This window comes from Solea solea, chromosome 8 (genome assembly GCF_958295425.1).
Source record: "Solea solea chromosome 8, fSolSol10.1, whole genome shotgun sequence".
NCBI classification, from domain to species: Eukaryota; Metazoa; Chordata; class Actinopteri; order Pleuronectiformes; family Soleidae; genus Solea; species Solea solea.
Genome location: NC_081141.1, coordinates 9,754,442 through 9,767,212, shown reverse-complemented (window position 1 = coordinate 9,767,212; position 12,771 = coordinate 9,754,442). Strand labels below are relative to the sequence as shown.

At 39.5% G+C, this 12,771-nt stretch overlaps 1 protein-coding gene across 1 annotated transcript; it reads right to left on the bottom strand.

Moving 5' to 3' along the window:
* Nucleotides 1–5,503: 5,503 nt before the first annotated feature.
* On the bottom strand, nt 5,504–11,108 carry LOC131464314 (noelin-like). The gene is made up of 6 exons (XM_058636737.1): nt 10,805–11,108; nt 9,935–10,084; nt 9,653–9,808; nt 7,470–7,689; nt 7,275–7,381; nt 5,504–6,576 (listed from the first exon to the last, which is right to left on the bottom strand). Exons 1-6 carry the CDS (start codon nt 10,880–10,882, stop codon nt 5,914–5,916), a joined length of 1,374 nt encoding a protein of 457 aa, XP_058492720.1. The 5' UTR covers nt 10,883–11,108; the 3' UTR covers nt 5,504–5,913.
* Nucleotides 11,109–12,771: the final 1,663 nt, after the last annotated feature.

Sequence of the window (12,771 nt, the reverse complement as noted above, 5' to 3'; positions counted from 1 at the left end):
AACAAGTTAAGAGGCAATTCTGAAAAGGTCTTGAGTCTGGATTTAAAGGTGTGAACGGAGTCAAAGTTGCGGATGTTATGTGGGAGAGAGTTCCAGAGGCGTGTGTGTGGTCAGGGTTTTTGTCTGTTTATTTTGTTTTTGTATTTTGGTTAATCAACATTTTTGTTTGATCTGTACAGCTTGTTTGATTTATTTTAAACATGCTGTTATCACCTCCAGATGAACATGTGGTCTGCACACCATCATGAGACCTGAAAATGTATTAAAAATAAATATATACACTATACAACTATATAAAATAAATCGTTTTTCCTAATAATTGCAACCACAGAGGCATGTTTTTGGCTCCATGGCTGCAACTATGGCCAAGCCTGTTGACACACATTAGTGAAATCGCAAATCCCATTGTTTTTAATTCTAACACCCGTCCTACCCTAATTTACCTCAAATAAATGAATGAATCATTGGGTTTGGTAAAGGTTATTTATCAAGAGAAGTGTCTTTATTTGTTTAAAAAGACAAAACACAAACATGTGGTTGGGTTATGGAGTCAGAAACAGAAGCTATTAAGGCTACTGGTTACAAAATGGAGTGATCTCTTTAACATTTTACATGCATTCTGTTGAATAATTCATCATCTCCTGCAGTTTGTTCTCCTTCCACTTGCAGTTGTTCATGGCATTGTGAAGCTATAGAGGCCAAAGTCTGAATGTCTATGAAAAACAAAGACATCACGTACAGTAACGAACCTTTTAAATACAAAGCACAAAGAAGCAGAAATTCAAAAATAAACTGAATCAAAATTTTAAAAAGCATTACACCATTATGTGTAAATCCCACTCTGTATAAACATACTGATAAAATACATCCAACACAAGAGAAGGACCACATAACACAAATCTTTTAAATGTGACAGATCCTTATACTGAATAGAACATGCTATGTGTGATCACTGTTTTCTTACATGTTTACATCCACCTTAGTCCTCAGTCCTTCCATAAAACACAAACTGACCCACTGCCAGACTCTGCTGGGTATGGATGGCATGAAATATCACCTTTAATGATTTCAGATAAAATCTCAGTAAACACAAACACAAACATACTGAATGTTATCACAGTTGTGCTGTGGAAGAAGCTGAGTATCAGGATTGGAGCTGCAGACTGGGTTCTCCTTTATAAAGCAGGATAAGGGGTTAATATTAAATGGTAAATGATGGTGATGGCCACACACTATAGTTTTGCCATTCACCCGTTCACACGCACACTCATTAAGGAACATAATACTGTATATGCAGTGCTTTTTCTATCACACATCATTCATCAGTGACGTCATGTAACTAAGAAATAACACTGTTTGTTTTTTAATATACTTAAGGCTCTGAGGACCTTCTCTGTTTTACATTAATGCTCAATGTTTAATGTGGAGAAATAACTTCATTATTGTCAAAACTCTCCCATTAACTGCAACCTTTACTATCAAAGTACATTTAAAATAAAATAAAAAGTGAAGACTTTTACTCAAGTGTATTGTCATGGGTGACTTTAACCTCTGTGGAAGTGTATTCTGATGACGTACTCCATCTACTGTGTGAGCAGTGTGTGTGTGTGTTAAAGGCGACATAGAATGCTTGTATCACACATATATGTTAGTTATGGAGGTCTACTTACATATATTAACTTGTTTTCATGATTAAAAACCTCCTAATCGCTGCAAACGAGCCGATCAAAATATCTCCTCACTGACGCTCTCGTCAGCCGCGCTGTTTCAGACCAAACAGTTGCTGTGATTGGCCAGCCAACGAGAGCTTTCCTACTGTCCTGTGATTGGCCAGGTACCTGGAAGTGACGTAATAGATAGGCCAGCTCTCAGATACACAGCTCCCCCTCTGGCACGGTGGATGCTCTGCATCTCAGCAGCTACAACGAGGCTAGTTCTTCTTCTTCTTCTGCGGTTGAATGTACGCAACCGGATGTGCCCGGACTAGTGCCCGCACCGGGAGGCGCTACGGTGGTGAGGATTTCTGATGACGACATCAAATTAAGGAAGTGCCGATCCGCTTCGCAGAGCCCAGGAAAACAATACAACACGATTTTCTCAGCAGTGGCTGAACTGTTTGTTCTGAAACTTTAGGGTTTCATAAACGAGGTAATGACGCAGATACACACACAAACGCAGCGTTAATTGGAGCTTCCGGTCTATGTCACCTTTAAGAGTCACATCAGCATGCAGATTAGAGGAGCCAGTGGTTGACTTTCCATGTAGAAGCCAGAACACTTTACCTACTGATAGGAACCATAACCAAGAATGTACAGAAGCTGAGAATGGTATCAGCCAAAGAAATGATCAGAGTCATTCCACAGCACAGACGATTTCGACAAACAGCTATTCACACTCACATTTGCAATGTGGAGTCTGTACTGAGCCTGCACGTCTCTAGACTGTGGGAGGAAGTGGGAAAACATGCAATTGGCCAACAATGGTAACCACTGCAGCTCCATGCCGCCTCCTCAGTCCCTCATGAATATAAAAAACATGGTACATGTGGTTCCTGTGGAGAATGGAGGCAGTTCTCACAAACAATGTGGCTCACAGCTTCTGTGGCTGGTAATGCAAAAACAAAAAAGGACAACTGAGATTAAGTGGTCTGACATGGGGTGGAAACACCAACCAGGGAGAAAAACATTGTCTCTTTGTGGTATTTGTTAAACATCTATAGGCTGTAGGCGTGTATGTAGCTGGCAAAATCCAACTATTTTTAAAACTCTAATCATCAGAATCGCTAGAAAACAGTTGAACGTTGAGTCTCATTTCCAGGTCAATTAATTACTAACGTTTTGAGATGAAGACCATCTTTCAGATGTGACACTGTTACTTCACTTTATATGTGCCAATCGACCCAGTGCAATCCCTCCATCTCATTAAGGCTCAGCCCATATAGACACATGTTTTATAACATTTGTTGTCCTTTTTTTTAAGTTGCAGCGTCGGCAGTTGTTGCAAATGCTCGACTCACAACACTTCCACTGGAGACTGGAAACAGTCTAGTTCTCTATCACACCTGATTACTGATCAATAATATGATAAGCAGCTATAATTCTGTTTGATTTTTCCTTGGATTTCTACAACCGATGATGGCAATTTAGTCCTGATGGTAATTTTAGGTATATTTGATATGTTCACGCAAAATATTAAGACACCGATATTTTAACTTCAGTGAATTTTCAATTGTCCTCTGATGACAGCAGCATTTATGTTGAGATATTTTTTGTATTCATTACACTGCTCTCACTTTATTCAGAAGTGTGTGCATGGGCTGGTGTTTCTTTAGTCCACATATTTCCCCTCCATGATTTAGTGTGTGAAGTGTTGAAATACCTCTGTCACACAGTTGTGTGCATATGTAATGGTTATTAATGAGGCCGCCAGAATCTTAAGTATTCAGCTGATAAGACTGCATCTCCAAAATATAGAGTTACAGCAGATTACAGGAAGTGTTGTCATATTAATAACTGACTCTGTGCATTGCTATAAATCGTGGCAGGCTTGTGCTCAGTAAAAATACCAGTGGGGACACAAGAAAAAGCTCATTTTGAATAATCTACACGAGCTGAAGTCTATGATATCTCAAGGATATATTGCTTGCTTTATCTTTATCCTGAAACTGAAGTTGTGACCTTTGCACACAGCTCTTTGACACTTTGTGTCAGTATCTCATACAATCACACTTCAAAAAATCTGAATGACAACTAGAAGAGATGGAGTGAAATATGTATGCAACACCTGCTCAAACTGCACCAAGCCTAAAACGTTGTTAAAAAACTGATGGAAACACTTGATAAGTGAGACATTGTATTGCTGTATAATACACAACGGTAAAAATCCATTATTACTTCTGAATAAGTGTGGCTTAGAAGTAAGAAAATGTCACAGACAGACAAAAATCGAATCATAAAAACACTTTGCAATCGTCACTGTCAAACAAATAGTTCAAACGTTTTGTGTGTGTGTGTTCTTGTATTGGTGTCTTTGTGAGGACCAATAAACTTATAAACCGTAGGGCGTGAGGACAGTTTGGCTGGTCCTCATGTTCTGTCACCCTTTAAAAGGACTTTTTGAGGGTTAAGACTTTTTTATGGTTATAGTTAGAATTGGGATTGTATTAGGGTTAGGGTTAGGGTAAGAGTTAAGGTTAAGCATTTAGTTGTGATGATTAAGGTTAGGATAAGGGGCTGGGGCATTATGTCATTATGCTGCGTAAACGCGCGCGTGTGTGTGTGTGTGTGTGTGTGTGTGTGTGTGTGTTGCTGCTACAAAACTAAATTTCTTGTATTAATGAGTTTCAGTTGTACAGAAATGCATTGCATTCATTTGAAAAAAAAATCAGTTTTTTCTGAGTAATTCATTTTTTGGTTTGTTTTTTTGAATTTAAGTAATTCTAAGTAATTTTTTTACTGAATTATCGAACTCTTGCAAGAACCTCCAACCTGCAACTTGATTAAACTAAACAAGCTGTCCATGTTGTTATAAATGTTGAACTCTCGATAAAGGAATTCATGTGTTTATTGTTTCAAATGTGCTCTAAACTCAGAAAAAGATTTATTCAGTAAATCTACTGAATCTAAAATTACTCCTAAAAACAGACCAAAAAATAATTACTCAGAAAAACAAACCATGAGTGAGTGCAATGCGCTTCCGTACAGTTGTGTCAAGTTCATCTGTGTCAAAAGTGTAAGTTGTTATCATTAAAATATCAGGTGAACAAGTTCTAAATTTATAGTATTTTTAGTATTTTTCTTAAAAAAGACATCAAAGATCTAAGTTAACAGTCCAACACATGGGAACACACCCCAGGCCAGAGGCATGTGGAGGATGAATTTAGCCTGACATCTCTTAAAGACTTGGGTCAGGGTCAGGGTCAGGGTCTGATACAACGGAGAACAAATCCAACTTCTTACACCTCCGGGTCTGTCTGATTACTGTCTTAAAAGTTTACATCTTTATTGAACATGTGTAAAATTGAACCTATGACATATGAGACACAAAAAGAGAGAAGAAAAGAAGAAACTTTTCACTCCAGAGGCTCAGAACAGCCGTCTGAATGAATTCATGAATTCAGTTTGAATGAATCCATGACTTCATGGGGTATTCCAATTAAAAGTGTCTACTCATAACAGTGAATTTACAACCTTTGTGTTCAATATTGAGTGCATTGACTCAGAGCGGCATCTCTGGTCCTGAACTGATCACCTAAAACGAGTAAATCAGACAGACATGGACTGTGAATTTATCTCAAAGATCAACTCTGTCTCCGAGAAATGACATTCCCACACAGCTAAACTGCACTCTAGAATTACATTTCATAACATATTTACTCCCAGATTATCTTTGTTTTTGGCATATAACCAATTGTGATGTATAATTCACAGGTTTTTGAGGCAAATTCTCACCGGGAGGATGTTGAGTTGCTGACACGTCTGTGAGACATTCATCACAAGAATATTTGATGTGGGTAGCTACTGGCTTGTGAAGACATTCTGATGTGTTTCTATGGAGAGCAAGATGTCCACATCAGCCACATAGGACATTTCAGTGTATTTTTAATAATCCACCAAGCAGCACACCAACGTTATTTTATCTTAGCCTTAGCCGGATGCTTTAAGTCCCTAAACCTAATCACATTCATAACCAGTAAATGGTTATAATCTGATTTATAATTGCCAAAATCACTAGTGACATTATCACGTTGATACTGAAATGTAAAAAAAAACACAGAACTAAGAATGTAGTTTAGATTTGTGGGAGGGTATTTTTCTTGGAGGGCAAGGTTGCAACAATACTGCATTGTTCTTTAATTGTACCGTACAACGTGGCTGCATGTAATATTATAGGGGGTTTTTTTTTGTTTAAGTTTTACTGTATAATGTGATAAAGTGTAACATTATAAAGGACTTGGTGGCCATTGTTCCAGGCGTACAGGGCCCTCTCTCGAGGGTTGTAGTCAAGCATGGACAGGTGACTGTATTTATTTGTCAGAGGGATGTCGATGTACTCGTACGTGGAGGAGTTGGTGGAGTATGCGTAGTACACTTTGGTTCCACCTGAATACCCATTAGTAACATACAGGGTTCCACAGATCATGAACGCCTCGCCAGCGCTGCGTTTAGGGTGGTTGGTGGTCCAGCTGCGGATGATCTGCAGAGTGTTTGGGTTTAACTGACTTAGGACAATATTTCCAGCATTCTGATTGGTCGCATAAACAGCCCAGAGCCCGCCCTCATCTACCATGAGGTCAATATCTGAGTGGCCCCCCCAGGAGTAATGGTACATGTTGTTATAGCCAGCAAAGTCGAGCTGCCGAGAGCGACTGATGAGTGATGTGCTGAGGTCAAACTTGATGATGGTGTGACTCTGGAACTTGTTGTAGTAAATGGAGCCATTATAAACAACCTGACCAGTGCCGGACCAAGGGTGAGGCAGACGGTGAGAGGTGAAGTTGTCAGTCGACATGAAGTCGTACACTGACTGATATTCCCTTACGAAGCGGTTGTTATGGTAACCATCCATATACCAAACCTGTGGGGGCAGAAACCAAATCAATAATGAAAAATGTGATCTAAAAATCATTTGTGACTTATTTGTGCTGCTGTTAATGGGATAAAAAAATATGTGAGTATGTTGATGTATACTGTATACAACATTTTGTAACATGTGCCTAGAGGGCATTGTTGAGTTAAAGCCTCTCTGCTGGTGAGGGCGTTTGCCAGAACTCTGCGGATGTGAAGTGAAACAGCCTTTGGCGAGTCACAGTTACACAGTGCTATGAAGTATTGTTACATTTCTTATTTATCCTCTCCCTCTAATATTCTGCTTTATATTTTCATACCCCGTCTGGAATCCAAATGGAACCAGCACTCAGGTCAACATGACCCATTATTATTATTCCTAGATCTCCCTGTCTTGTCCTTACATGGATGCTGAGAACTGCAAAGCATGTTACATAATGGTTCCTGGTTAAAGAGCTTCCGACTGATCCTAACATTAGCATTTCAGTTTGTCTTAACGGGCAAAAACATTGGCAGTTATCCAAAAATCCCAACAACCATGTGCAACTGTCCTGACCTTTGACCTTGTGCAAGGAGGCACTATGTAACTTGCATCTTCAAAATAAAATGTTGCTTCACTAAAGGCTGTTCAACTTCTCATCCGTGTTCATTGTCAGTTTTTTCCTTTACATCATTTGCTGCTATTGATGTTTTGTTGCTGCGACTCACTCTGTTGTCTCCAGGCGGAGCCAGTGGGTCAGTCATCCATGATCCAAATCTGGATCCAGACGATTTGATGGTGATTGGCTCAGAAATTCCTGTCAGCTTCCCACAGGCTGAAACATAAAGACTCACACATTGACAAACGCAGCTGGGATTTCTTCAGGTGAACTGAGTTAAGTTTTTAATACGTTGTTTACTCACCCAGCCTCTGCATGCAGGCCTTCAGTCGGTCCTCCAGAGTCATCACTCGACTGTGGAGCTCCTGATAATCCAGTCCTCCCATTTGTTCCTGCAGTGACCCCAGCAGCTCTGTCACATTTGCTACCTCCTCCTTAAACTGTTGGACCAGCAGAGCATCGGCCTTGTAGGCTTCGAGAACTGGGATCAGAGGACGTAACTCCTCCATTTTTGCTTTGATGGACTGAAAGAGACACACAGACAGAGAGACAGAAGAGCAAAGATGGCTCAAGCTTTATTGTATTGTGAACAACCCTCAACACACTGGAAGTTCTTGTCTGCAGTGGAACTTTTCTGTTACTCGCTGGCTAACTTCTCTGCTTCAGCAGTGTACACCTCTCCATCATGTTGTGAAGACTTTGGTCATGAGCTGTGAGAGCATTGGCAGGGTGCGTTCAGTTAATCATACGTTTCCATGTCTCTGTTTACAACATTTCCTCATGTGTGTGCATGCCCATGGTTCTGTTCGTAATAATCTGTCTAGCTTTCCATGGATGTTTACTCCTTATATTCCATTCCAGTAGCAGCATTTTCTCCGTAAGAGTTTGCTTTCTTTGGATGTTCTCGTTGCATAGTTGTACATACATGTATGTACAGTATATAACCTTAAGCATGTTTCCATGTTCATATTCTTTCTTTGTTGTTTCATTTGACCAAAACAAGATCATGCCACCAACTGGACTGCAAGGTGTTACAGGGAGCAAAGGTGTGAAGGCTTGTGTGTGGACAGTGGGGACAGATTGTTCCACCAATGTGTATATGTGTGTGTGCGAATGCTGTGAGACTAGAGCGGGAGGATCATGTGAGCATCAGTGAACGCATCACAGGCGAGCAGAAATCTCACTCTGAGTCACAGAGACGATCATGTGCTGTTCTGATAGCAGCGGCTGTCAGTCCATAACCTTAAGCACACAGGCAAAGCAGTGACCCTACCAGCACGTACAGTCGACGCAGGCCCAAACTAGAGGTGTGCTCACGTTAATCCACGTGCAGTCTGTGCATCACCACAAAAAAAGGCAGGTGATGAAGAGTATGAAACGGGCCTACAGACAGTTATACCAGGTAATCATTCACATGTGGACTTAATGAAAGAATTGGTCTTTTAGACAAGGATATGAAAAAGGTTTCAACATATAAAATAAACGTTTTCAAAAACAAACTACAGACATCTGTTGACTTTAGTGATCCAAACATTTATATAGTTAACATTACTATCAGGAGAAACAGCCGAATGACATGGAATGAGCAGATTGAACAGAATTATTTGTTGCAATGCTTGAAGTGAGCCGATACTGTCCCTCACACTTTAATATATATTTAATATTGCAGGCACTTTTATTTTTTTTATGTTTTTATGTTACTTCTCACGAGATGCCAGTTTATTCTGTTTATGTTAATCTTCCAATTCATTATTATGGCCCAGAATAATCCAAAGGGTGCGTTATGTGACAGATAATGATGTAAAATGACATGTAAAGGTACCTGTTCTCGCAATAATCCAATGTTTGTTTCTAGTTTGTTTTCTGTGAATTTCTCTGTGAGATGAATAAAGTATCTATCTATCTATCTATCTATCTATCTAGTTTTTTAATTGTTAAACAAGAACAATATCTAGTGGAAAATGTAAACATGTTTCACTCATGTTTAGTTCTATTCACTGACTTCTTAGCAAATGTGTGTCGTGAAAGGACAGCATAAAAACACAACACCAAATAAAATGGACTGTGTGATTGAAGTTGAAATCATTCATGTTGGAAATAAGGATAATCTAAATATGCAAGTTGGCAAAAAAGTGACACTGGTTCAGTTTTTAGTTTAAATATTATTATTAGTATTATTATCATTTATTTATTATTTTAAACAGATGTGAACATCACTAACATATTCTGGTATCTTTTATTGACTGAAAATGTTCATAATTTAGTGTTTAATAATTTAGTAATACAGACAGACATATACCGCTCTGATGGATAATGACTTTGTTGATTTGAAGATGAGGAGATGAAAGTATAAAAGTATTTGAATGAGATTATGATTGCAACAGAGTAGTCTTCCTGAATGAGCCGACACGAGAGCTTCATTTTAAATTTCATACAGAGTCTTACATGCTGGACCTTTAATCTCTATCCTGATGAAGTGGGAGGTACCTTGAACTGTCTGGCGATGTTGGTTTCATGTCCGTCCTCCACCAGTTTGAACTTGTTTTCCAGATCTTTCACCTGAACTTCCATTTTCTCCACAAACTGCAGATCTTTCTGAGTGCGCTGGTCCAACACCTCGATAGACTGACTCATGTTCTGCACCTGGAAAACAACACAATCACTCAACTCAATGAGGTTGTTATGAGACTCTGGAGTACTGCTGTAGATAGCACTGTGATCAGTAGTAGTATCGGCAGTGCAGTTCTCAGCGGGAGTAGTATTTCATACCCTTTCAAGCAGATGTCTGAGCTGTTTGGTTCGAGCATCTCTGGAGCAAACTGTTGGCTGAGGAGCGACCACGGTGCAAACACACCGACCATCAGTGTCCTGAGCTGAGCTGTACACCTGCCAGCCTTCCTCAGGTGCTGCTGGACCCACCTGTGACACAGGATGTCACAATCACAACCCTAACCCCCACAGACTTTGATGATGTCAACTGCTTTGTGTCTGAGTGCACAGAAAGACAGCAAGGGCTAAAATGATCAATGTGAAGGTGGGCACATTTTACCCCTAAAAAGAACATTCAGACTAATTTAATTATACATTGCCATCAAAGTTTGGTTCATGAGCAGAGATTCAGAATCAAGGGCAGAAAATCTGAGACTGTGAATGTGCCTCAGAGTCTGTGAGGGCGGCTGCTGGCATTGGTCTGAACAACATATCAGAAATGTCTCCAACACCAGGAAGTTGTTTGTGCAGTGTGGTTTGTGGTGGCCGCCCTCTACAGACTGTATCACACACTGATTTATTTATGTTGTACTATGCATTCCTTTTTATGTTTCAAGATTTCTTAATATTCCAATCCTTTTTATACATTTTTCTTAATGTTAAAGCAATAATGCTTTAATTAAATCTTCATGTACAAATTCAGAGATATGTTTTCTATCCTAATCGGAGCTCAGCGATGTGAGTGTGGTTGTTTAGCCGCAATTAATATTACATCAAAACGTGTTCCATATATCAAGTTTTTTATCAAACGTGAATATATATTTCAGTGAATCAAATTTGCTATCGGTATCAGACAGAGACAGAGGTTTCACACTGTCTGTGACTAAAGAATAGAATAGAATAGAATAGAATAGAATAGAATAACATTACCAGGGTGAATTGTGATCCAAAGAGCAGCAGCAGCAGAGAAACATGGAGCAGATTTTCTTCAGACTCCATCTGGTTCATCTCCTCAAACAACAAACATCCACAGCCTCCTGGTTTTCTCTGTTAACCTGCAGGTTTAGTTGCTGGTTAACCTGGTTATCAACGTGGTTGTAAGGCTGGTTGTTAACCTGGTTATCTGTTGCGTTATGTATGATTCCCTCCTCCTCCTTCTCTGATGCGACGCAAAAAATCACCGGAGTGGAAACAAGATCCTCCACCTCCTTCTGGTGTGTGTGTGTGTGTGTGTGTGTGTAATGATGTCACAGCCTGGCTGGTGAACAGATCTGAGCAGCAGGAAGAGGAGGAGCTGTCCATAGTGCTGAGAGAGGGGGTGTTTTTTGCGTTATCTTTCCCTCTCTCTTTCTCTCTCTCTCTCTCTCTCTCTCTCTCTCTCTCTCTTTCTCTCTCTCTCTCTCCGTCTCTCTGTGTGTGTGTGTGTGTGTCTGCAGGAAGCCATTTGGCCTGAGGCAATACATTTGGCTCTTTTTGTGGAATATTAGTGTCTGTTTCAAGAGCACTGAAACAAAGATATAAATGTTCTACTTTAATACCAACACAGAAAAAAAACAGTCATGTTAGAGTATATAAATGTGTGTGTGCGTGTGTGTGTGAGAGAGAGAGAGAGAGAGAGAGAGAACTGTGTACATGGCATATTAGGTGATTGTGTCAAATAAACATTTCAATCTTAAGGAGAAACAGTTAAAAAAAGAAACAAGATTCAGAGGATAGAAAACATCTTTTGAATTAATCATTTTCCATCTTTGGTTGTCATGGAAACAGAGAGAGAGAGAGAGAGTGAGAAAGAGAGGGGGACAGATGGTCCTCAGCAGGGTTAAAAATATACATCAAACATACACACATTTGGGGGCTCCAGATCGTTCAGTTGGTAGAGCTGGCTCCCTGTAGGGCACGGGGCACCGGGCCCATTTGCAGTGACCCAGGTTTGATATTTCAACACTAACTTGTACAATAATGAATCAAATTTAAAATGATATCTTTGTCTACACCCTTTCAAGGCCTCCATCCCATGTCCAAGTGGGAGATTCCAGTCAGTGAAGCACCACTTCAAGAATCTTGTTGCATTGCTTGAGGTTTTAAACGGTTCAACATAACATGATAAAGTATAGACATGAAAGAGAGTGTCTGGAGTAGTTCTTTAACTTTTGTTTCTGTGTATTTCCTATTACTAACCTGATGTGAGACCATAAAGCACTTTTACCCCATGAGTTTTCATGTTCACATGTTCAACCTTTTTTGTCCTGTTTATTTGTTGTTTCACCTGAAATCAGCTGATCTTGAGTCAGTATTATTTATCAGTACAATATGTTGGTTTTAAAATGTATTGTTTTGTGAAAAATGCTTTTTTGAAGATGTTTCGTTTGGGCTGCAATGATTAATTGATTATTGATTCATAACTAAATTAATGAACTATTATCGATTAATCAGTTTGTAAGTTCTGCATTTTCAGCTTAGTTGTATTTTCTGGTTTCTTTGCTGTTCCATGGGCGTACATGTAAAATCTTTGGTTTGTGGGGAAAAAAACATTTGAGAATAATAAATACTAATAATAAACTAATAAACATATATAGTATAATATATAGTATAGTATATATATAGTAGTAGTAGTAGTAGTAGTAGTAGTATCAATAATAATAATAATAATAACAACAATAACAATACTAATACTAATGAATTAATAACTCAGGGCAGCCCGTTGCCAAGTGGAAAGGGAACTTGGCTTGTAACTGGAGGGTCACCAGTTCAAGTCCCCACCAGGTCAAAAGGGCTGGGATACCGCTGAGCAAAGTACCCAACCCCAATTGCTTCCTGGGCGCTACTCAGTGTGGCAGCCCACGGCTCCTAATTCTAGGATTGGTCAAATGCAGAGAGAAATAATTTCCCTAAGGGGA

Excerpts from the sequence above, each read along its gene's own strand:
- LOC131464314 (XM_058636737.1), bottom strand. The coding sequence starts at position 10,882 with ATGAACCAGATGGAGTCTGAAGAAAATCTGCTCCATGTTTCTCTGCTG. Across the intron at positions 9,809-9,934 it reads TCAGACATCTGCTTGAAAGG|GTGCAGAACATGAGTCAGTC; the intron begins GTATGAAATACT and ends GTTGTTTTCCAG. Across the intron at positions 6,577-7,274 it reads CTCCGCCTGGAGACAACAGA|GTTTGGTATATGGATGGTTA; the intron begins GTGAGTCGCAGC and ends CTGCCCCCACAG.